Consider the following 21,610-nt stretch of genomic DNA (forward strand, 5'->3'; position numbering starts at 1 on the left):
TCCTATAGGAAGTTATTTATGAATATTCTTTTCAGTTTAAGGAGGTTTATGGTGTTTAACATCTATTTATACTGGTGAGTATAGATTTCTTTGCATTACTTCTACTCAGTATTTGGAAATGATGGTCTAATCTTTAACATCTTAGCATTTTGAAAATGGCAGTGCATCCCACTTTTCCTTTATTGTATCTCTGCTGCCTGAAAAAAACCCACCAAGTGATACACAGAGCCAGTTTACTGCTGGAACACTTCTGTTAGCAAACAGTTACACGGACATGCCTGTCCAAACCAGATACTATTTCTCCTTGCCTTTGTGAGGGCTCAGATATGACCCATAATCAGTTTCAGAGGCACTCTGCATTTATTTCATACAAAATTAAAATGAAATCCTCATCATTCGACACCTTCGTCAGGCAGTTCAGTCACATTGAAAAAATAACAATAATTATTCAAATAATATTTAAAAAGTTTTCTAATGTTCAAGGAATATTTCAGGAGAAAATTGCCATGAAAAAACAATGATTTCACATCTGCTATTTTAATTGACTTCTGGACACTTACCCCTAACACTTCCCTAATAAACTTTTTAAATAATAAAAGCAACATTCATACCATGTAACATCCATTATTTTATACAATAAATTAATTTCCCATTTCCTGGAAATTTTACCATAAAAACCTTTAATGGCTGTTTACCATAAAGAGAGACTTACCTCTCTTCTGCTACAACAATACCTAGCAGCTGGTCTTCAAGTCCCTCTGGTGTTATCATAAAATTGAGTAATAAAACTTTCGTAGCAAGTTCAGGCATATAGTGTGGATTTCTTAGTTTTGTGGTAATAAAAAACTTGAAATCACTGGAATACTCAATAATGCTGTCACCAAGCCTGATGCACTCCATACCTCCTGAAGTTAAGAAGAGAAACATTAAAAAACTTATCTACTCCAATTATTCATAGGAAAAAATACATCTGTCATTAAATAAAAGCAAACTTCTCACCAATGACAAATTTTCTGAGAAGTAAAAATTATTAAATATATCTGAGAGTCTGAAAAATTCTCGGAGACCTCAATGAGGCCACTTATCCCTCTCAGCAGATGAAATCAAGTCAATCCTATCACTACAGTAGTTCCAATTTGCATATACAAAAACTAGAGATGCCAAAAATGAGCTGTGGAATTATTCCCAAATATTCTATTCTTACAGACTATTCTTTCATTGAATTACTTGTCTGAAAGAGGAAACCACAAAGAAAAAAAAGTGTTTGAGCTTTCCTTTTGTTTTTAATTCTGAACATGAAAGGACAACTAGGTAAGAAGGAAGGGAAAACATAAATTTCTTTATGTGCACTTTTCTGTCATCTAACAGGAGGAAAAGCTGAAAACCAAATTCATAGCTACTTGCTAAGTACAGTGAAAACTATGCCTTAAGCAAAATGTCTTGACAGCTTTATTTGCTTTATTTGTGCAAAATTTAGCAAATATTATCATCAAACTAAAACATATGAAAATTAACAAGAAAACAATTTCACTGACAATGTTTCCTTCACAGAACTTCTTTAGTCTCCTATAGGGATCTGGTAAAGGTTTTCACATAAAACCATTTTCATGATAGGCAGGAATGAAATTTATTAAAAAATAAAACTTCAGACTCTTGTGCTATAACCATTCTCTTACAAGAGGCAGAACTAAGGCAAGAAGAGAGCAATATGAATAAAACATCAGGTGGTGCCAGAGACTAGAAACTAAACATTAATGTCCTCTCCTTCAGGGTTCTAAATTAATTCTGCTGTACCTTGTTTAAATGTCTGTTTAAGCAGCAAAGGTTCAAGAGATGGGTCTAATTCTTCCCCAACATTTTCTAGCAGCAGTGGAGTCCCAAACTGAATGCAGTTCTCCACAGTTCTCATATAATCTGCGTCACTGATCTTGATAACATTCAGACGGTTGTCCTTCTCAAAATTCTTGATCCATTTATTTGCTTGACCTTGAGGATCAATCATTAATGGCCTAGAAAACACAGGATGGTTTTCTCAGTACTTGCAGGCATTTTCCAAAATTTTAAACTATTTTACATGTTTCTGTATTAGACTGTCGAGAAGAAGTGATAAAATTTAATTATGTTATTTTAAGATATCAGTGAATAATGGATGCATAGGTGTTTTACAATAATTTGAAACGTAATAGCAGAAATAGCTATAAAAGTTGCAAAAAATGTTTAACAATTTTCATAATATAACCAGAATACAGAATTCTTGTAAAATATTCTACCTCCCCCCTGGAATATAAAGATTCCACTCCTTTTAAAATTATATTGCTCTACAGAAGCTACACTGTTTCCAGATACATTCTTTTTTTTTTTTTTTTTTTAAGTGGGAACTTGCTTGGATTTGAAAATTAAACCTTTTTGTCACCTACCAACGTCTTGAATTGTCAACAATGACCCCATTGTCTACAGAAAATACATCAGTGGGCAAACCAGCAATATTCCAGGCTCTTATTTTTACTGGGTCACCAAGATTCTTGCTCAAAGAGAAATTCTCAGAACAAGGGATTTCTTTCTCCTGAAAAAGAGGGGGGAAAACCCAACAAAATAAACGTTTTTCTTTATTCTGGGCTTCTTGATATCTTTATTAAATGCTACTTCAATCAAAAATGACAATGCGCATTTTGTTTTAAGGGACTGAAATAGGTCATGTATAAGTAAAAATCCTGGGGAAAATAAAACCATAATTTCAATAATTAACTACATTTCCCCACTAAATATGTACTCTCCCATCAAATTTTGTAAGATTTGTCCAGTTTTTGGTACATTCATGGAGGGAGGTTTGTTGCATAAAGTTATAAATTAATACATACACAGTTGGAAATACCTAATTAAATCTTCCATTAAATCAGTACAGTAATCCAGTGCTGATTTGTTACTGTTTCATGCATTTTAAGTGTTTCTAAATCACTTGATTTATCAATTATTTATGAATTTATTTGGTTTATGAATTATGGCATTCATATGCCATTAGGGTGAGGGTTAGGGTTAAATGTAAAGGTTAGGGTTCCTGTGTTGAAAGCGTCCCTTTGCAAACCACACAATTAACCATATAATTAACATAAAAATATTTGATGGTGTAAGTTATAGAATGTTTTACATTACACATAACTGCATTTTAAATTTATTTATTTTGTTTAAAGGAAAAATACACAAAACAATTAGATTTTACTTCAGTAACAATCAAGCCTTACAAAATGAATGACGGTCTCTTGTTTCTGATATGCTATTTTGGAGCAAATTATAGGTGTAGAGTAAATTCACTGATTTAATTAAATTCAAATCTACAAAATATTGGATCAGCAGAATTGATCCCATTGCTTTACCCATGAGGGTTACTAGGCTATCATTAGGTAAATTACAAGGGATTTTTGAAGCCTTTTGCAGTTGTCTCAAAACACCAAAACATTTAGTTAACTCTAAGACAACCTTCTAACCTTGCACAGTTTGCTCCAATCTTTGGTACAGTCTTGTCGAAATCCAGCAGTAAAAGCCCCCAGATATGCTATTACACCAGCTGATATCAGAATATCACCTGTCAGATTATCATATTCCACTTGAAGATCACATGCAGCTTGATTCCATCTATGACAAGCAGAAAAAAGTCATACTGAAACCTCCGCATTAATGATATTGATGTTAAAAACCAACTTGGTTTTGTTCATCTTAGCTAAGAATAGGTGAAAAATATGAAAACCTCATTCATGTATTCTATTCTCATTTTAAAGAGATTTCTGCTACAATTCTCCCAGTGTTGCTGCCCATATTTTTATGCTACAAACAACTAGGAATATTTCAAGGTGCAGGACATTCTTTAGTGTTTCAGTCCTCAGACAGAAACACAGCATTAAAGGCTTAGAGAACGTAATTTCAAGTTCTAGTTCTACAGTGGTTGTTTTATCTCACATTTGAACTTTAAACTGACCTTGTTTTCTCTCCACCAAGGCCTCCAATCAACTTCTCTGCTCGTTCCAGTTTTTTAGCACACAGATCAACCTGGAATTCCAAACGAGCCTTTTCTTCTGTCTTTTCAGCAAAGGTTTTTTCCAAAGCAGCCAAACGGCCTTCAACTTCTGCAAGTTCTCCTCTCTTCTGATTCAACAGCTCCATTGTCACTGCCAAGGACTCCTCTGCCACTTTTAAACGTTCTTTTTTGGGTTCAATTTCCTATTCAATTACAACCAATCCACAAACGCTTTAGTACATTTGTGTAACTTTATTATTAAGTACAATGCTTAGGGTGATTACACGGAGCAGAGGAAGATTCCATAGCACCAAGGGGCAAGGACCAAAACCACACCTTTGATACCCTGTGAAAGACTTCCATTCCCTTAATCCATTTGCATAAACCCTCTGCTGCTGAGGAAGCTTTAGCCACCACTTGTGGATCAAACTCTGGATTAGTCAGGTACTCGGTCCGAATCTTCTGCATGACAGCATCCTGGGTAACAGAAGCATTACAGCCCGTCAGATCTCACAGCTGACACTTCAAAATTGAACTGATTCATTGCCATTTCTCTACACAATGAAATAACAACTATTCCATAATAATTATTGTAGGAATCACTGCTCATTTGATTGTTTTGATCTTCCTGTCATGTTACATAATCTTTTCCTGAGTTCATTCTAATCCTATCCTTACCCTTTCTAATAATGCATTTGCTGTATCTTCCATGTGGCAGCTCCATAAGGGCTAAGAGCATTACAGTCACATAGAAGCCTTAATTTACACTGCCCCTTGTGCAAAACATACCAATTCCATTATTTGCTATCTTTTTCTCAATACACAACTTTGGGGACATTATAAAAATGCATTTCTCCTGATGTAATACAATATGTAATTACTTGTGCCTACTTTTGGGGATCAGTTTCATACAGGGCAAAGATTATTCTATCAAGAACAAAGCATATTCAATTTCCAGTTAGTTCAGCAAAAGGCAAGAATCACACTTTTGGACAGCAAGACTTTGGGAGAAAAGATCATATTTGAAAGGTCACATAGCTAGTACATTTCTGCATTTACTGTATATCTGCCAGTATAATTAACAAAATATTACCCATTTTGTCATCATTCATTCATTTAAGCAAAAATAATACAATTAGAAAAAGATGTTAAGAAAGGCAGCAATGGACAGTCAATTATAAAAAGAAGTGGTTGATCTAGTAAAACTAGCAAAAAAAGAAAAAGGCATAGGAAGGCTGGACATGGATCAAATGGCTCCACTGAAAAACCCCAGTCAACTCCCAAAACAGAATATGTGAAATGAGGCTAAAAGGACACAGGTTCAGAAGAAACTGATTGATTTGGACAAATGATGTCTCCAATAAAGTATTTTCTCATTTTATTTTTTTTTCCCTGCAAGAAAGTGTCTGGGAAAAATTACTGAAAAAGCCTTACCGGAATGGGTGTCTCAGAACAGGCTTTCAATTCCTTTAAGAAATTAATGTTGCCAAGCATTTTCTGGCTTACACCCCAATAATCCCAAATCTACAAAACATAGTAGGAAATATTTTTTCAGGCTTTAAAACAAATACACATACAAAAAATTACAAACCTCATTTAATTAAAATTCATGAATATTTAATACTGATAATCTGGTATCTCCTTGAGATGCCAGTAAAGCAGAAATTCTGTCAGATCAAACATTTCTTTCCAATCATACTTTCAGTCAAAAAGTAAACAGTGTTTCAGGGAAGTTATGTATTATCAATCCCCAGAAATGTGTAAAGCAAATTAAATCTGGCACATTAAAAAATTTGGAAAATAAGGAATTCTGAAAGTTTTCAGTAAAATCCTGGGTGGAGGCTATAAGTACTTGCCTACTTTAATGGACCTTGGGTTATCTTGTTTATTGGATAAGTGTTGGAAAGAACATGAATTACATTTTTATTTCAGACTATTGTCTGCTGTTTTACCTTGCCTCCAGATCCTGAAGGATCCGCAATTCTTTCAGGTTTTTTTTCTCTTATGACACAGACAGCAGCCATGACAAGTTTGACACCAGAGGGAGGATTTTTCATTGTTTTGACAACTGCTATATCAGAAGGCTAAAATAAAAAATACATGAAGTATTATGTCTTTCTCAGCGCTCAGTAGATGAACTGATAGAAAAAAGAGGAATTATTACACCATTACCAATGAACATAAGTGGTAACAGAGGACTTTTAGAAGGGATGACACAATGTTACCATCATGATTAACAATATCCATCACTATCCTCTATGCAGAGGAAAAAAAAAAATAAATGCTAATAAACTGTAAACTAATGATTAAATAAAATTATGCTTTTAAAATTTCATTTAAATATCAAATAAAATATCATTTATCATACTGCTTACACAGGTGCAATGATCTGGCAAAACAGAAAGCCAAACATTTTCAGAGTCTATTTTTAACATTTTCCAGGGCCCCACTATCAAGCTTGCCTTCAAAGTGTCAAGAGCACCAATTGCAGCCTCCATGACCGGCAATGCCTCTGCCAGGTCACTCTCACATTCATTTTTCAGTGCCTGAGCTTCTTCAGCTTTTGCTGTAGCAATTTCTTCATCCACTTTAACAATTTTTCTTTTTTCTTCTACTTCTGCAGATTCTACTTCTATAATCTAAAGAAAAACCACGAGTGGGCTTTATTTATATCATGCCACGAATGATCAAATAAACTGAAATTATCTACTGTAGAACTTAAGGAATACTGTAAAATATAAAGGGAACATTGAACATTTTATTATGTTAAGATCATTCCAATTTTAATATGTTAACAGGTAAGTCCAGCCTTTATCCAACTCCCTTTGCAGTTCTAGGGAAGTGACATTCAGTTTTCTTAGAGGCAGAGGAGATATCACTGTATCTGTAAAAACACTTAGGAATCAGAAACAAGTGTATAACATCAATTAAATCATGCTTTTTTGGTGATGCAATAGTCACATACTAGATATATTTTTATATACTGGAATTTTCAAAACACCCAAGATTTTTGATCTGAAATCCCACTAAATTCCCGGGATCCTTTTCTAAATCAATCATATAATCCCATGCAAAGATATGCATGCATGCAAAGACAGACCATGCAAAACTGTTCTTGTTTGTTTTGTCATATCTGGTCACATGGAAAAACTACTTGAGGTTTTTGCAATGTTTGTGAATCAACTTGGGAAACCTGATCAATCACTATTAGCATGAAAGTTCCTCTAACATCCTTTAGCATGGAGCTTAGGCAATGACTGTATATCCAGAGAATGTATTTTATATAAAGAATGAAATTTTATTTCTGTTCTAAGGCTATAAACATAAATAACCAGTTTCAGAATTACTGGAAACCTCTATAAACAAGGAGTGAGCTCAAAAACCTCAATTCAGCTCCTACTTTCTGAAAGTCACACATCAGTGAAATAAGACACGTGCTTACATTAAAAGCCACAAAGTTGTATTTGTATAACTCTACCTGCATCATGCTTGCATTTTCCACTTTAGCCTCTTCCAGTTTGGGCTGCAGCTCAATTAATTCTATTTTCATCCTACCAACCTATGCATATACAAAAGAATCAGGTGGGATCCAGAAGGGTCAAGCACAATTTCCAGCAGTTTCTTTAAGACCTAGATTTTACCTAATGACTAATTTATGGATTGTTAATGTAACATTCAGTTTCAAATCAAAACATTCCCAAGACTTCTTTTTATCTCCTACATACAATATCTAATTCTAAGAACTATGATCACTTACAGTCACCTGTTAACCACCAAGGAAATGACAGCTCTGTTCATATACCACTTAACAATATATGCTTAGAGATGTATGGCTTTAGCACAAGTTCTGTGCTTGCAGGAAAGAAATTGCAAAATACATTTCATAGTTTTACTGTTGAAGTTTGAGCCGAACAAAATCTGAAGTAGCACTTTTGACTGACTTCTCCAGAAAAAGACCCGCAGTTGACAAACATTTCCTAATTTCAGTTCCATATTTGTGGTGACTCACCTGTGACTCAGCAAAAGCTAGTTTATCTAGCCCATTCACATATTTCTTCTTGGCTTTCATTACACTGTCTCGTTTCTCAGTAAGAAGTCTCTGAAATGCAGCAATAAGCTCAAGATAAGAAGTAGGAGTAACATAATTATGGCGTCCCAGACTTTGTAAAAACCTATTTAAAAAGTAAAAAAGAAAGAGTAACTTAAATTGTGATTTATTTTTTAGTTTATCACTAGCAAAGTTATGTAACTGTTTGATAGAAATTAACAATTTCAGTGATTTTATATAATTTTTATGAAGGCAAATAGTTGTGTTAACTTTTAATATATAAATGAGTAGCAATGAACTCAGTCACCTAATACTTTCTGATTGTTTGCAAAAGCCACAGACTGACCTTTCAGAGAGTGCCAAAACTGAAGTATGAAAGTATTTACAGATGGGCACAACTGCCTGGCGCTCAGTGTCTGTGAGCTGAAGTGTTTCTAGGAACTTACTGGCCACACGTTCAAGGGCATCTTCAGGCCACGGCTGAGGGAGAAGTGAGGAAGAAAGTATTTGTAAAATTCAACTCTTAGCAGTCTTCAAATGTTAAATCAAGTTTTAACATCCAAACCAGCAGAATGAGACATACTAGTCCCAGCTGCATCTCAAGAACAATGAACTGATAAAAGGGTTGGTTAGCTCAGGCAGCACCTATGCAATCTTTTCTGGCAGCTCCTGGTTGATCTTCTAGCTCAAAGTACACAGTAACATCCCATACAAACAGTGCTGTGTCTATTCATCCTTTGGCAGAAAAATTAATTGGCATCAGCACTACGCCAAGCAATAGAGCTAACTGTGCTTTACTGAGAGCAATACTGCTAATATTGATACTATATCTCCCAGTTTTACTCTACTATAAAAGATCTACTGATAAACATCAGGATTTGTATTTGCTAGTCGCTCCTACAATGAATGACTTGCTTAATAGGCAGCCACAATTAAGGTAATTTTAAAGTCACAATGAAATGGTTTCTCTAGTCCTCTAAAACATACACATTATGTAATAAAATTACAAATTTCCATCATCAAACTAAGACTATTCATACTTCAGAAACATGTAGCAACAAAATTTAACTTTATTTAGATGTAGAAATGTTGAGATCACACATCAAAGAGATCCCAAAACATTACAGAAAAGGTTTATGCAATTTTAAAATTTTGGAAAACAAGGAGTACTTCTACAAAGAAGATAAAAGAAAATCTAATGGCACTTAGAAATATAGAGTGTTAGAGAGCTGAAGCAGATTTTGGAGGAAATAATATAAATATTTTCCCATACCTGGAACCAATCAATAGTACAGCAGTTGATGAGTGATGGAAACTGTCTCAGACGATTGCGGAAAGCATCTCCAATTGGGCTGAATGCCACCACAATGTGGAGATTTTCTTTGCAGTAGTTCACAAAAAGTGCATACAAGGCCAAGGGACTGAGTTCTTCACCTTTATCAGCAGCCTGAGCTGCTGCACGAACACCCTTAGGAATAATACATAGCATAAAAAATGTTACATGAATTCTCATTAAGCACATCTGAAGTCCTAGAGCAATCCTATTAATGGTAGCATCACCAGGAAATTAAATTTTTAGTGGAAATGAAACAAGCAAAATAAAGTAGAAAACTAGAACAAGTAGTAAATACTGTCTGAGAACAGGATTGCACTCTTTATCTGCGACCCTTTCAGCATTTGAATGTGTTCCAGAAATGATCATCTGCTGCTCTGAGCAACAGAGAGTAGATCGTCACAATAGAGTAAAAGAAGAATTCTTTGGAGGGAGCAAATTTAAATGAATAAAAAACCAACTTTGCTCCAGCTGGCACATTGTGGATAGCTACCAAGTTCCAGCATATACCCTCTGAATATGTTCACACAAACTATAAAACTGGAAAAGAGGCATAGTATTTTAATATTGCCACTATATACCGGGTAAGAATGAAATAGTAATAGAAAAAGATCATAAGAATTATAATCTAACTTCTTTGAAAGATACATGAATTCAGGTATCAACATGCTCCATAATTTAAGTGCAAGAAAAACCAGGAGTAACATCTATAAAGTGATACAGATATTGTAACAAAGAACATTTGTATGTGTACTAAGAATCATTTTGAAAATCTACTAGAAGCATACCTACTTAATTTAGCAAAAACATACAGAGATAGGGAGACAGCACAGCATGCAGTTCCAAATATTGTTTCCTAACATTGTTTCCAACTTGATGTATACAAAGATTGATGTCTCTCCCTCCCAAATTGCAACTGCTATTGTGAAAATCCAAGCCTGATTTGAGTTAATTTTGTTTTTAATTTGCCTGAGTACATTGCATCCTTACTTCTGAGCTAAAGTCATGGAGCACCTTTGCCCACTATGAAATTCTGTCTAACAATGCCCTAGTGCCCCAGAGAGTAGGAGTCTATTGAGAAAGGTAGGCCATGTGTTCAATAAAAATGTCACATCCTTGCACTTCACTGATCAATGAAAACATTATGATGCACAATCTTGTCCTACACAATACACTACAAAAATAACTACAGCCACGGGGTATTTGTGAACAATGCAAGTTCTCTACATGCACAACTTGATGTGTTTGTGAACAGAGCACTAGGTCAGAATTAAAGCTTGCAGTTGGCATAAACTACTCCATAAGTTTACTAAGTTGATTTATCAAAAGTCTCAAAAAGAAGTCACAGAATTAAGTGCAAATGTCCAAAAGCCACATTTCACACTGAACTGACCCAGTAGATTAAAAGGGAGGTGAAATTAAAGAGAGCTTCTGAAGGTACCTCTATAATTTCTTGTTTTTCATCTGCTGCAAAAATATTGGGAACCTCTCCTGTGTTGAGGACGCTGTCAATATCTTCTAAAAAACTTTCTTCCTTAATTTGTGCATCTGTGATAAGAAATACAGTTTTCAACCTCTGAACACCTGCACTCTTCAGAAGTCTCTGAAAATACAAGACAGTTAAAATTGTACATTCCAAAACAAAATTGTATGTCCCAAAACAAAACTGTACATTCCTTCTTTAAAATTAAATCAAAATGTAGACAGGTTATTAATACTCACTTTGAGATCCTCTCTCCACTCATTTGTGCCATAGGTCTTAGAAATCTCTGGTTGAAAAACACACATTTTTGCCATGAAGGCTGCCAGGCGGGTCAGAGACTGCCGCCCGCTTCCCCCCATCCCAACCAGCAGAGCGTTGCCCCCGGCCTGCTTCAGGATGCGGCTCAGTCGAGACAAGTGCTCCAGCATGTACCTGCAGTGGGAACACACTGATTACCCAAAGAGCAGAAACATGGCTATCCAAGCACCCATAAATCTGGGAAACAAATCAAGGAGTAGCAACTCCAAAACAAATCTCTGAATGCAGGGTGGGGTGGGGTAGAGAGGAAGAGGAAGAAAGAGAGTGGGCATGAACCACAAAATAAAGTAAAACTTATAACTCTTCTATTATACAAATATCCGTGTGTAGCTAAATTACTGCAAATTGCTAGAAAGAACATGCAGAGGTAAGAACAGGAGTACTGTAAGGATAAACGTGTTAAAGGAAATGAAAAACATTAATTCTCTACTTCAAAATAACAGCAGTATTACCAATTTTAACTTTATTGAAGAACAGCAATTTAGTATCCTTTTAAAGTAACCACTGAGGGAACACGGTTTATATCAACAAACATCTCCCTTTCCTCTACCTTTGACACTGTTTTACAACTTATATGTGGAATTGACATTGGAACATCCTCAGGAAGCAGTATCTGCACATTACTGAGAGTCCTTGTCAAAACGCAGGCATTATTTATCTCAGAATATGAAGCAAGGCCTATAGGAGATCCCCTGCTTAAACACAGGGCATGGGGTAATTAAAGCAAGCTGAGCAGCTATTAAAAGTAATCTCCAAAAAACTTTCAAACATTTCAAAAGAGATAAATTCTTGTTTATTTTTACTGGTTAGAAAAATAAAAGAAACAAATTCAGATGTTATCCATGAGACAACTCTAAGGCTGCAGTCCAACAGGCTCTCCTGGCTTCTGTTCAGGGAGGTCACTGCAATATTGCTCCTACACCTAGGAAGTGGCCTTTGATTAGAGGCTGCCAGCTCTTCAAACTGAGAGCCTAGCTGTACATACAGGCTCTCAGAAATCCAGCTCGGCAAAATGACCTAGACTAAAATAAGCTGCTACTAGAACTGTTTGAAGTAACCCTCATCACCTTCAGGAAGTATCGACGTGTCAAGTTACCCTGGCAAATATGAAGAGGTGGTAATCTCTAGCAACAGGGAGGAGGAAGGAGTTTGACCTCCCAATCTCTCTCAGTCGTAGCTCTGCATGATCACAAGTTAAAGTAACAATAAGGGCTTGCAGAGTCTAAAATTTCACAGGATTAGCTGCAGCACCAGCTGGGTGCATGGCTGTGCTGCATAACAGAGTGGACAGACAGCTTTGATTATGAACATCTCCCTCGTGGGATGCTTGTCCTTGGGGAATGAAAGTCCAGTGACATCCATCTTCACTGGTGACAGAAGCCTAGGAGAAGTACAGCACCTACTTGATTCAGTGCACAATATTTCTATAACAACTAAGGAAAATATTCAAAGCCCCTTAGGAGAAAAGCTTCTCATTACTTACTTCCAGGCAGAAAAAGGAGAAGCATAAAGAAAAAATCAGTTCGCTTCCATTCATAAAGGTGTAACACCACAAACACTATAAAGGATGCAAAAAGGAGAGGAGACATACAGAAAACCACAGTCCACAAAATTGAATATACTGAATTATCAACTACAGCTTAAAGCTCTTAATAAAACAGATCATAAACACCTGAAAACAACAAGGTTCATTCTTGTTTTCTGGGTTTGATTATATTCATCCAGACACTGCTCCACAACATCACTGAACTCCTCAATGCTTGGAATCTCAACATAAAGTTTTTCATCTCCCTCAAGTTCTGGATCCATGTAGTCACCAAAACACAGACTTCTCATGTTTTCTTCTGTTACCTATGGCAAATATTCAGCAAATTATGAAGTCAAGTTTAATATTTAGTGAATATATTTCTTATTGTAATTTTAGAAAACAAAGGAGAATTTAGACAAATACCCCAGACACAAGAATAAGCATTCCAAAATATTTTGATTCACAGACAACACCCCCCTCAAAATTATGCTTCCTGCATTGAGCTATCCACCTATTCTTAATTTTTTCTTGGAAAACAATTGGCTCAAATAGCCACTAACAGTCTCATAATCATGACCTTCAGATTACACCAAATTCATACAGATGTATATTATGAAATGGACAGCTAAGACCACAAAGTTATTTCTTCTATACTTGAAAGCAACTACAAAGGACATACAAAAACAAACAACAACAAAAAAATGAAGACAAGGCATAAAATATAACACAACTACACAGCATTTTGGATATTAAAATTTAATAACAATCAAAGGATGCAGATGTACAAATTTCTTTTAATGAAAAGTAGCACATTTTAAATGTAATATTTTTTGAAAAGAACGTTCATGTACAACAGTTAAACCCTCCCAAATAATTTTCATTTCTACATTTTTTTCCTTATGAAGACATTTGGCCAATTCAACTCAAACTTTCAGGTGCATTTGCGTCAAAATTTCAGCTATGATTAACTCCCATGTCCTAAACTTGCAATAAAAGCAATTATTTTGCAACAGGTTAAACATGATACTCACAGATGAGCTTCCTTCCTTCAGGTGTGCAAAAACTCTATCAAATACTTCTTTGAAATGTTCTTTCACAATATCTTTCACTAGATTGAACAACCAGGTTCTGTCATCATCTTCCACCAGACGGTCGTAGAAGACACGGAACACCTCGTGTACAAACAGCCGAATCATCACGTGTTTGTTCTGAACTGCACTTTTCTTAATGAGCAAACAGCCATGGATAACGCGGGAAAAGTCACGCAGGTTGAAGGTATAATGAGATTTGGCTGGTGTGGGCAAAAGATTTTTGATGGCTTTCTTATACACCTTCAGATAACAACAATAGAGAGCAACAAAATCAAAAAAGTAACACTGACTGTACTGTTATCATGATTCCTAAATGTCTTCTGAAATGTTATTTCTCAAAAAACCCTTTCACACTGCAAAATTGTAGAGACAAAGGAACTTCAATGAACAAATTCAAGGAAATCCCCAGTAAGGTATTTGCCTCTTACCTCTAAAGTGGCAGTGACAATCTGATTTCCAATTGTGGAGAAGTCAGGAGGAAATTCATTAATCTTTAGGTAAAGAGCAACGACGGTGGAGAAGATGCGGATCATTGTTTCATCGCTGAAAGAGTTGATGCTGCAGATGTTGAAGTGCCGCAGGAACCGAGGGGTGACAGGATTCCTCCCACCCCCTGGGGGCCCCATAGCAGCCAGCAACTGGACATCAACAAGGGTGATTTTAGAGGTGTCCTTAAAATCATACCTTCAAAATAAAATGCCATGTGACACTTAAATACAGATATAACACATTTGTTACACCTTAGATGCATCTATATGAAAGACCACCTCCTGCATGCATTACAAAAGTATTTAACAAAATATATAAACATAGTGGGCATTATGTAATAGAATATATATTTCTATCTATTTTATCTTTTTAAAAACAAACAATGCCTCCTCCCCAAAATACAAAAAACCAACTAGTCCTTTAACTGTGCACCAGTTAAACTCAACATACAATTTCCTGGCTGGAAAGAAAGATTATTTGTTTAAACTGAGTTCTGTAAAACCTGATACGAAATTTTGAGTATTAAAACTGTAAAATATCAAGGTATATCTCTATTCAAGAGTAATAGATATTGGAGCAGTGCCTGGAGTCACAAGAGCAGCTGTATTTGAGAAGTGCCTGGAATCACAGAATGATCCAGACTCACGAAAACACCTGTTCCTATCTTCCAATATAAGCAAAGCCAAAAACCTCAACAGCAGGGAAGACTTTCAACTTATTTTATTTCACACCTATTATCACACCTGATTTCACTGTGAACTTGAAAAAAACATTTTGAGACCTTGTTAAAAAAAATTTACTGAATAATGAATGAGAAACACGGATAATAGGGGAAGCCAACATAAGAAATAAAATCAGAAGTTTTATATAATTGCATATGTATAGATATGTACAGAAAGCTGCCAACTCAATCTAAGGAGAAAAAGAAAGAAAAAGAACAAGAAACTACATTGGAAAAAAAGTTAAAATAATCAAGGTGTAAATGAATAATTTTACTTACATATAATAACTCTGCTGCTCAGCACTAGAACATTCTAAAACACTCAAAATTAATTTGATCATGAATTTCCTAAACTGAGAAGTCCTTAGACAGTAAAATACAAGCTGCTTCAACTTTAAATAGTGTATTTTTATATAAACTAAATTTACACTAACATTTACAAACCACTTCAAAAAGTTTTGAAAATAAAATTCAAGGGAATAAAAAGTAACAGCAAATACATCAACAAAAATTTTCAATTGTATTTCAAATAATTACCAAAATCCATGGTCACAGAACTGTCTTAAAAGTTCTATTGGAGGCTGTGCCCCATACTTCTCCAAAGCTGGCATATTCATATCATCTACAAAAATAATGCACTTTTTTCCCATTGGAGGGCCAAAAACTCCTTTGCGCCTCTTGTCCAGCCTGGCCATAATAATGTTCTGCAATGCAAACAGGATCACTCAGAACACAGATTACATATTCACGTCCACAATCTCCTGAGACCAAAATGATCTGTTCTACTAACCTGAGTCTGATTGGCACTGGTTCGAGCTGAAAAATTAATGAAGAACGGGAAGAAGCGCTCCTTTTCCAAGTTGTTCATTAACTTGTCCTTGACATACACAGATTTCCCAGTTCCTGTTGGTCCCACTAGAAGCAGTGGTCTTCACAAAGAAATAAAGCACAAAGACTGCAGAAACCTAACATTGTAAACTAAAAGCAGCTAGAAGTCAAAGATTTTACTAACTTGCCCTTCTTCTTCTACCTCCAAAAACATTACTTGCCTACAGAAGAAACTGAAGTGTTCTAAGACATTCATTAAACCCTCTCATAATTTTAGTTTGCTTCCATCATCAAGAAAATGGGAGGATAAATAAACATTTTTCATTCCCTCATTCTACTGGTGTTGGAGTACATGAACAGGGGAGGTAAATTTCTCCAGATTGGCCTTTCATTAATTCAAACCTCATAAAGCTTTCAGCCTTGGAACCTGAGGCTAGTTTTTATTTTATTCTCTTATATGATCTGACCATGACTAATATAAATGATTTTCATAGGATTAATAATAAAAGAAATCCTAAAATATGTATTTAATTGCCAAAGTAGAAAGAGGGTGCAACAATTCTTGGGTTGTCCTAAGCTCATCATCAGACTGCAAATACTAAAGTTAGACTGTAATAAGGTTTCACAAATACTAAAATCAGACTTCTGGGCAGATTTTTTTATTTGTAGTAAATGTCTGTTTTAAAAGACCAAATAAACTGAGGGTTTGATAAAAACAATGAACTCAAAGGAAAGAATAAGAGATATTTCGACCTATGATCAAATTTCACTTCAGAAATTTGTAGTGAAGCAACTTACCTTCCATGGGTAATGAACATGTCTAGCAAATAGGTATAGCGAACTGTATCCATAGTTGGGACTATGATATCTTGAATTTTCACATTTGTATCACTGTAACTAATTTGTTCAATAAATTCATTCCAGTGAGCCCAACCTACTTTGCCTTTGAGCTAGGAAGAAACACATATGTAGAACAGATTGGTGTTACACATATGAAGGGTTTTCTCTACTACTTCACTTTAGAAAAATTAAAGTAATGGATTTTAACAAATTAATGAGTATTTGATGTTTCAAAAGTTCACATATTTAGTTTGCTTTACCTCACTAACAAGGAATTAAAGTACATACCTAAACTCAGACACCTTTGTTTTCTTAAAAACTTTGTCTGGTGAAAACTAACAAAAAAACCACATCTACAGAAAACCACAAAAAAAAACCCAAAACAAAGCAGTCTAATAGGCACTATAAACAAAAATTGCAAGACAGACTACCTATGGGCTTAATATTCTGCTTTCCTTTTGAACAGCCCACATTATTCCTTCTAAACAAAAACAGATTTGAATCTGTCAACTGAGCTTGGGTTACAGAAGAAATATGCAGTGGCAGTATTACAAATATAACTGAAATGTACATCTTAGTATTTTATTTAAAAAATTGGCCAGTGCACTGGTATTTGAAAAAGAAACTAAAAATGTACTGTGGGATTTAATTCAACCAACACTCCACAACACCCAACAGGCTTTGTACAGTTAAAAAACCCACCTGGCTGCATTTTACTTCTGTTAGGACTGTAAGAATCTATTTAGTGCATACAGAAGCCAATCCTACCTGATACACGTAGTCATAGACCAAGCCTTTCTCTTCTAAGGGACACTCCCATGTTCCCAAATTCTCTGGGACAGGATTTGTTTCAGATTCCCCAGACAAAGTTTCCCTCAAGAAATTATCAAAAATCGTCCTGCTGTCACCATCACAAATTCCACCAATGGACCAGATTATGGCAAAAGCAAAACAACCCTGCAAAGGCAAAAAGTTAGTAACTGTATCTAAGTTGACATGTTACATGAACCTTGTACGGTCTGATTAACAAACATAATTCTAAAAAATATTGTTAAGCAGAGGAATGTTAGCAATTGCCCTTGAATACCCCTGGCCTAAAGAGATTTATAAATATGACTGTAGACAGAAGACACAAATAATTTTACTCAAGGACAGAAAAAGAGAGAGAACAAAAAATAAAGGCCACTGACTGCAGTAGTATGTCAGATGACAAAGCCTGAGAAGAGTCCTAATGACAAACCGGGATCTAGGAATTTTATAATTTAATTTTAAATAACTACTTTCATATTCTCTTTTCTTCAGTTTTTCATAAGACTAATTACATAAGGTCAGACAGAGGATCCAACTAATATAACTGTCAGAAAACCCTCTTACATAGAAATTTTTGCTCAAACAAACAAGCCAATCAGTGTTGCATGAATATTTATTTCCTTTAAGAGAAAGAAGACTCTTTGATTTAGCTAACTTCCTCATTACTTAAAAAGCACATTTAATAAAAACACTATCCTATTTAATTGGAAAAAGAGTAATATTTTTAATCATATTTGTCACTTGTAAGACTTCCATCTCATCTGGGTACCTCCACAGTATGGGGAGAGAGAGCAAGAAGGTAGTAGAATTGTTTCACATGTCTCTTATTCACAAATTAAAGTTACTTTGATTAATAAAATTGTTTTGAAAACCAGCATATAGAGAAACAAATACACATTTCTCTCCATGTTAAAAAACCAACCATAATCCAGGCACGGATGCTTTTGTTGGTGGGATCTTCTTCCACAGCTGGACAAATCAACATTTCAAAAATCCGTGTAAGAGCTACTACAACATTGATCTCACTTGTGGGAACCAGTTCCTAAGAGATTCAAAAGGTTGGATGTCATACTTTACATACTTTTAATTAATTTATCTTTTGGAGATAAAATACTAAAACAATTAGATCACTGGCTAATTCTAAACACACACTAGAAGGCAAGGTTTACACTGACTTTTACTCAGAAGATCATTTGCCCTCCTCAGTCATTGAAATGCCAAGACCTTTAGCTCATTAACCATGTTCATGGCTACCATGTGAACACTGCAATTAAACATCCTAAAGCAAAATAAAACCCACAGAAGGAACTACAGCAAAACATGAGCAAAATTCTGAGCATGTCACGCTGAACTTGCAAGGAACTACATATTTTTTCTAAAACTTAAAAAAAGTATTTCCTTATGCAACATGAGAGCTTTAAAGAAAAAAATGTACAAAATTCTCTTGGGAAGACTTTTTAATCAGTGTTTTAAATACTTTAAAATACTTACTTTCATACTTTACTTTTTAAAATAAGAAGATGAAAACTATGATCAGGTTTCAAGCCTTAGCTGACATTCTCATTTTAACTTTTCACATTGGTCCCAAGAGCTACATATTCATTCTAACCGTGCTTGGTCACGAGAGAACAGTCACCTCCTACCAAGGGTAACAGAATGGAAATGGCCACTAACTACTGCAGGAAAAAATAACAAAAAATACCTTGCACTGTCTCTGACGGACTCTTAACGCTGGTGGTACCAACCAATCAAAAAGTCCCTGCAGAAGACCTTGATGTTCCTCTGAATTCAGAGGTTCAGGCAGTTTACTCAGCCAAGAGGTAACAATTGGCCTCCAGCCCAGCTGAGAGGGCTCCAAATAAATCATGCCACAACGACTGACTGTAGCAGGCTAAGGAAAAACAGTAAACTCATTTTATTGTGCATTGAATAGACTAAATTTTGTTTAATACTTTCATTAAATACAAAACTTACTGATGCCTGGGAAAGATCCATAGTTTCAAAAATTAGAGTCATCTGAGGGGACATTTGGATGACTTCGCCACTCATCAAACAAAGCTTGAAAGATAAAAAATAATATGCAAAATAATTTTTTTAAATTGTATTAAATTACACTTCCTATCACAGGGGAGTTCTATATGAAAATTGGCAAAATCAAGTAAAATCAAAGGTAAGGTTAACTACATAAAATGTTTAACTACTTGTATCAATAGATTCTTATCAAGTTTTTGCTCAATTCTTCACTTAAACCATAGTACTCCATAGTAACCTACCAGTAGGTTCATTACAATCAATCTTGCATATGACAAGAAGAAAGGACAAAAGATACCTGCAGCTATTATTGCTTATACTGAAGCATTCCAGCTGGAGACACGCTACCCTTTTGTACTAAAGTAGGAGTCCAGCTTGAGTACCTTGACACATTATCATACAGAACTTAAAAGTTCAAATGTTGTGTCTATTTTTTATATTTTCTTTGGGATTCCTAGGGCCCATTCACAAAAGTGCTGTTACAATTTTGCCTTCAGAAGCCATTCTTTTGAAAATGCAACCCTTTGTATCTTGAGATTGTCTTGAAATATAGGTGTCTAAGCTTGTGCAGTCTTAGAAATAATGGGGTTTATAACACAAAATTAATTGTAATTTTTGACATTTAAATTTCAATTATTTATTAGAATATTTTGTAAGAAAATTACATTATGGTATTAAGGAAATGCTACATAATTCATGTCTTTCAGCAATGAGTTGATATCGTTATTATGATTCTAATACAAACAAACAAAACAAACAAAAACCTCAATCAAAAATAAAAAAAAAAGCTCATGACTTGTCACCAACACCATCTTGCACCTGCTCTTCTCAGAAGTCAGGCACTGCAGTTTGTATTTGTGGTTTTATACACAGAAGAATATTTTCAAAATGTCCCATAATTTTCTTCAGGCATTTTTCACTGACTGCTACCTTTTTGTTGTCATCCAGCACCGTGTTCATGCTCTCTATCCACAGGGTATCGATGGGGCCATCGAAGATGACCCATTTGCGCTCGGGGGTCTCGGCCAGCGCGAATTCCCTGAAGGTCGTTGCGACAACCCCGTCTGTCCACTGCCGGTGGGGAGTGAGACAAAAACACAGAGTTCAACCTGAGCTGCCAGCCACAGAAACCCTTCCTTGGCTTTCCATTATCCCTCACTTTTAACTGGTCTCCTCTTGTGCTGCAGAGAGCAGCATCTAACTTCAGAGTTTCACCAAGGGTCTTAAAACAACAGCAAATTTTAAAAAAAAAATTCCACTTGAAAAAATACCATAAGAAAAAGGACCAGCAATTAAATTTACTGAATCTTAGAAATGCTTTGGCCCTGTCTTGCACCTGTTTCTCCCCAGAATCACCCTAATTCTCTCCAGAGTCACTATTTCACATTTACTGCTTCATATTGTTCCTCCTCTAAACCTAAGTTTCACACTTGGGAACCCATGAGTTCATAGATTTTTCTAGAGAGTTTTTGCATTACTTTGATTATACTGGTTAAGAATAGACAGAAAAATGAATACAATTATGTTTGATATGATTTCCTAGCATGGATGCAACTATAAGAGGACAATGACCTTCAAAATGGTATTGCTTTTTTTATTTTTGCATGTTTAAACCTATGTAACTGCATACACACATGGTACTGCAGTTTTTACATCCTAATTAAAAACAGGCTACAAAAGTATTAGTTAAAATAAAATTTACAATTGTGTTCTCATCTGTGTTTAAAATCATAATATTATGACTTCAAGACTTTACTATCCATAATAAAGGAAACATAATTTACAGGAAACATTACTTTTAAAATATGCATTACCTCATGGGATATCAGATCAAACTGCCCAAAAAGCTGGCCCATAGTGATTGATTTTGGATTTACAGTTCTATAAATGACTTTTTCTTCTTCACCATAACCACGCTCTTTCATAAGAGACAGAGTATCTGCCAATACATGTAGAACTTTGGTCTTCCCAGAAAATGGCTCCCCCACCAGCATGAAGCTGTTAGATGGAAAAAAATTCCTGCTATTAATAAATCTGTCTTGCAATTTAGGCTTTCACAGATCACATGAAGGCCAACAGTA

At 35.2% G+C, this 21,610-nt stretch overlaps 1 protein-coding gene across 1 annotated transcript in view; it reads right to left on the reverse strand.

The window, feature by feature from the left end:
* Positions 1-21,610, reverse strand: part of DNAH12 (dynein axonemal heavy chain 12) — a 57,844-nt gene that overhangs the window by 13,223 nt on the left and 23,011 nt on the right. The window contains exons 31-57 of the mRNA XM_014307608.2: positions 21,344-21,527; positions 20,460-20,600; positions 19,473-19,556; positions 19,201-19,389; positions 18,421-18,540; positions 17,457-17,645; positions 16,647-16,798; positions 15,811-15,949; positions 15,558-15,724; positions 14,239-14,494; positions 13,751-14,050; positions 12,864-13,042; positions 11,113-11,305; positions 10,832-10,993; positions 9,331-9,525; positions 8,404-8,537; positions 8,019-8,181; positions 7,488-7,568; positions 6,472-6,648; positions 5,962-6,093; positions 5,444-5,533; positions 4,346-4,486; positions 3,971-4,212; positions 3,483-3,630; positions 2,418-2,563; positions 1,795-2,009; positions 713-905 (exon numbers count right to left, since the gene is read on the reverse strand). Of these exons, the coding sequence (XP_014163083.1) occupies positions 713-905; positions 1,795-2,009; positions 2,418-2,563; positions 3,483-3,630; positions 3,971-4,212; positions 4,346-4,486; positions 5,444-5,533; positions 5,962-6,093; positions 6,472-6,648; positions 7,488-7,568; positions 8,019-8,181; positions 8,404-8,537; positions 9,331-9,525; positions 10,832-10,993; positions 11,113-11,305; positions 12,864-13,042; positions 13,751-14,050; positions 14,239-14,494; positions 15,558-15,724; positions 15,811-15,949; positions 16,647-16,798; positions 17,457-17,645; positions 18,421-18,540; positions 19,201-19,389; positions 19,473-19,556; positions 20,460-20,600; positions 21,344-21,527 (4,512 nt within the window). The remainder of the gene's footprint in view (positions 1-712; positions 906-1,794; positions 2,010-2,417; positions 2,564-3,482; positions 3,631-3,970; positions 4,213-4,345; positions 4,487-5,443; positions 5,534-5,961; positions 6,094-6,471; positions 6,649-7,487; positions 7,569-8,018; positions 8,182-8,403; positions 8,538-9,330; positions 9,526-10,831; positions 10,994-11,112; positions 11,306-12,863; positions 13,043-13,750; positions 14,051-14,238; positions 14,495-15,557; positions 15,725-15,810; positions 15,950-16,646; positions 16,799-17,456; positions 17,646-18,420; positions 18,541-19,200; positions 19,390-19,472; positions 19,557-20,459; positions 20,601-21,343; positions 21,528-21,610) is intronic.

The sequence above is a fragment of the Geospiza fortis genome, unplaced genomic scaffold (assembly GCF_000277835.1).
Source record: "Geospiza fortis unplaced genomic scaffold, GeoFor_1.0 scaffold78, whole genome shotgun sequence".
Lineage (NCBI taxonomy): Eukaryota > Metazoa > Chordata > Aves > Passeriformes > Thraupidae > Geospiza > Geospiza fortis.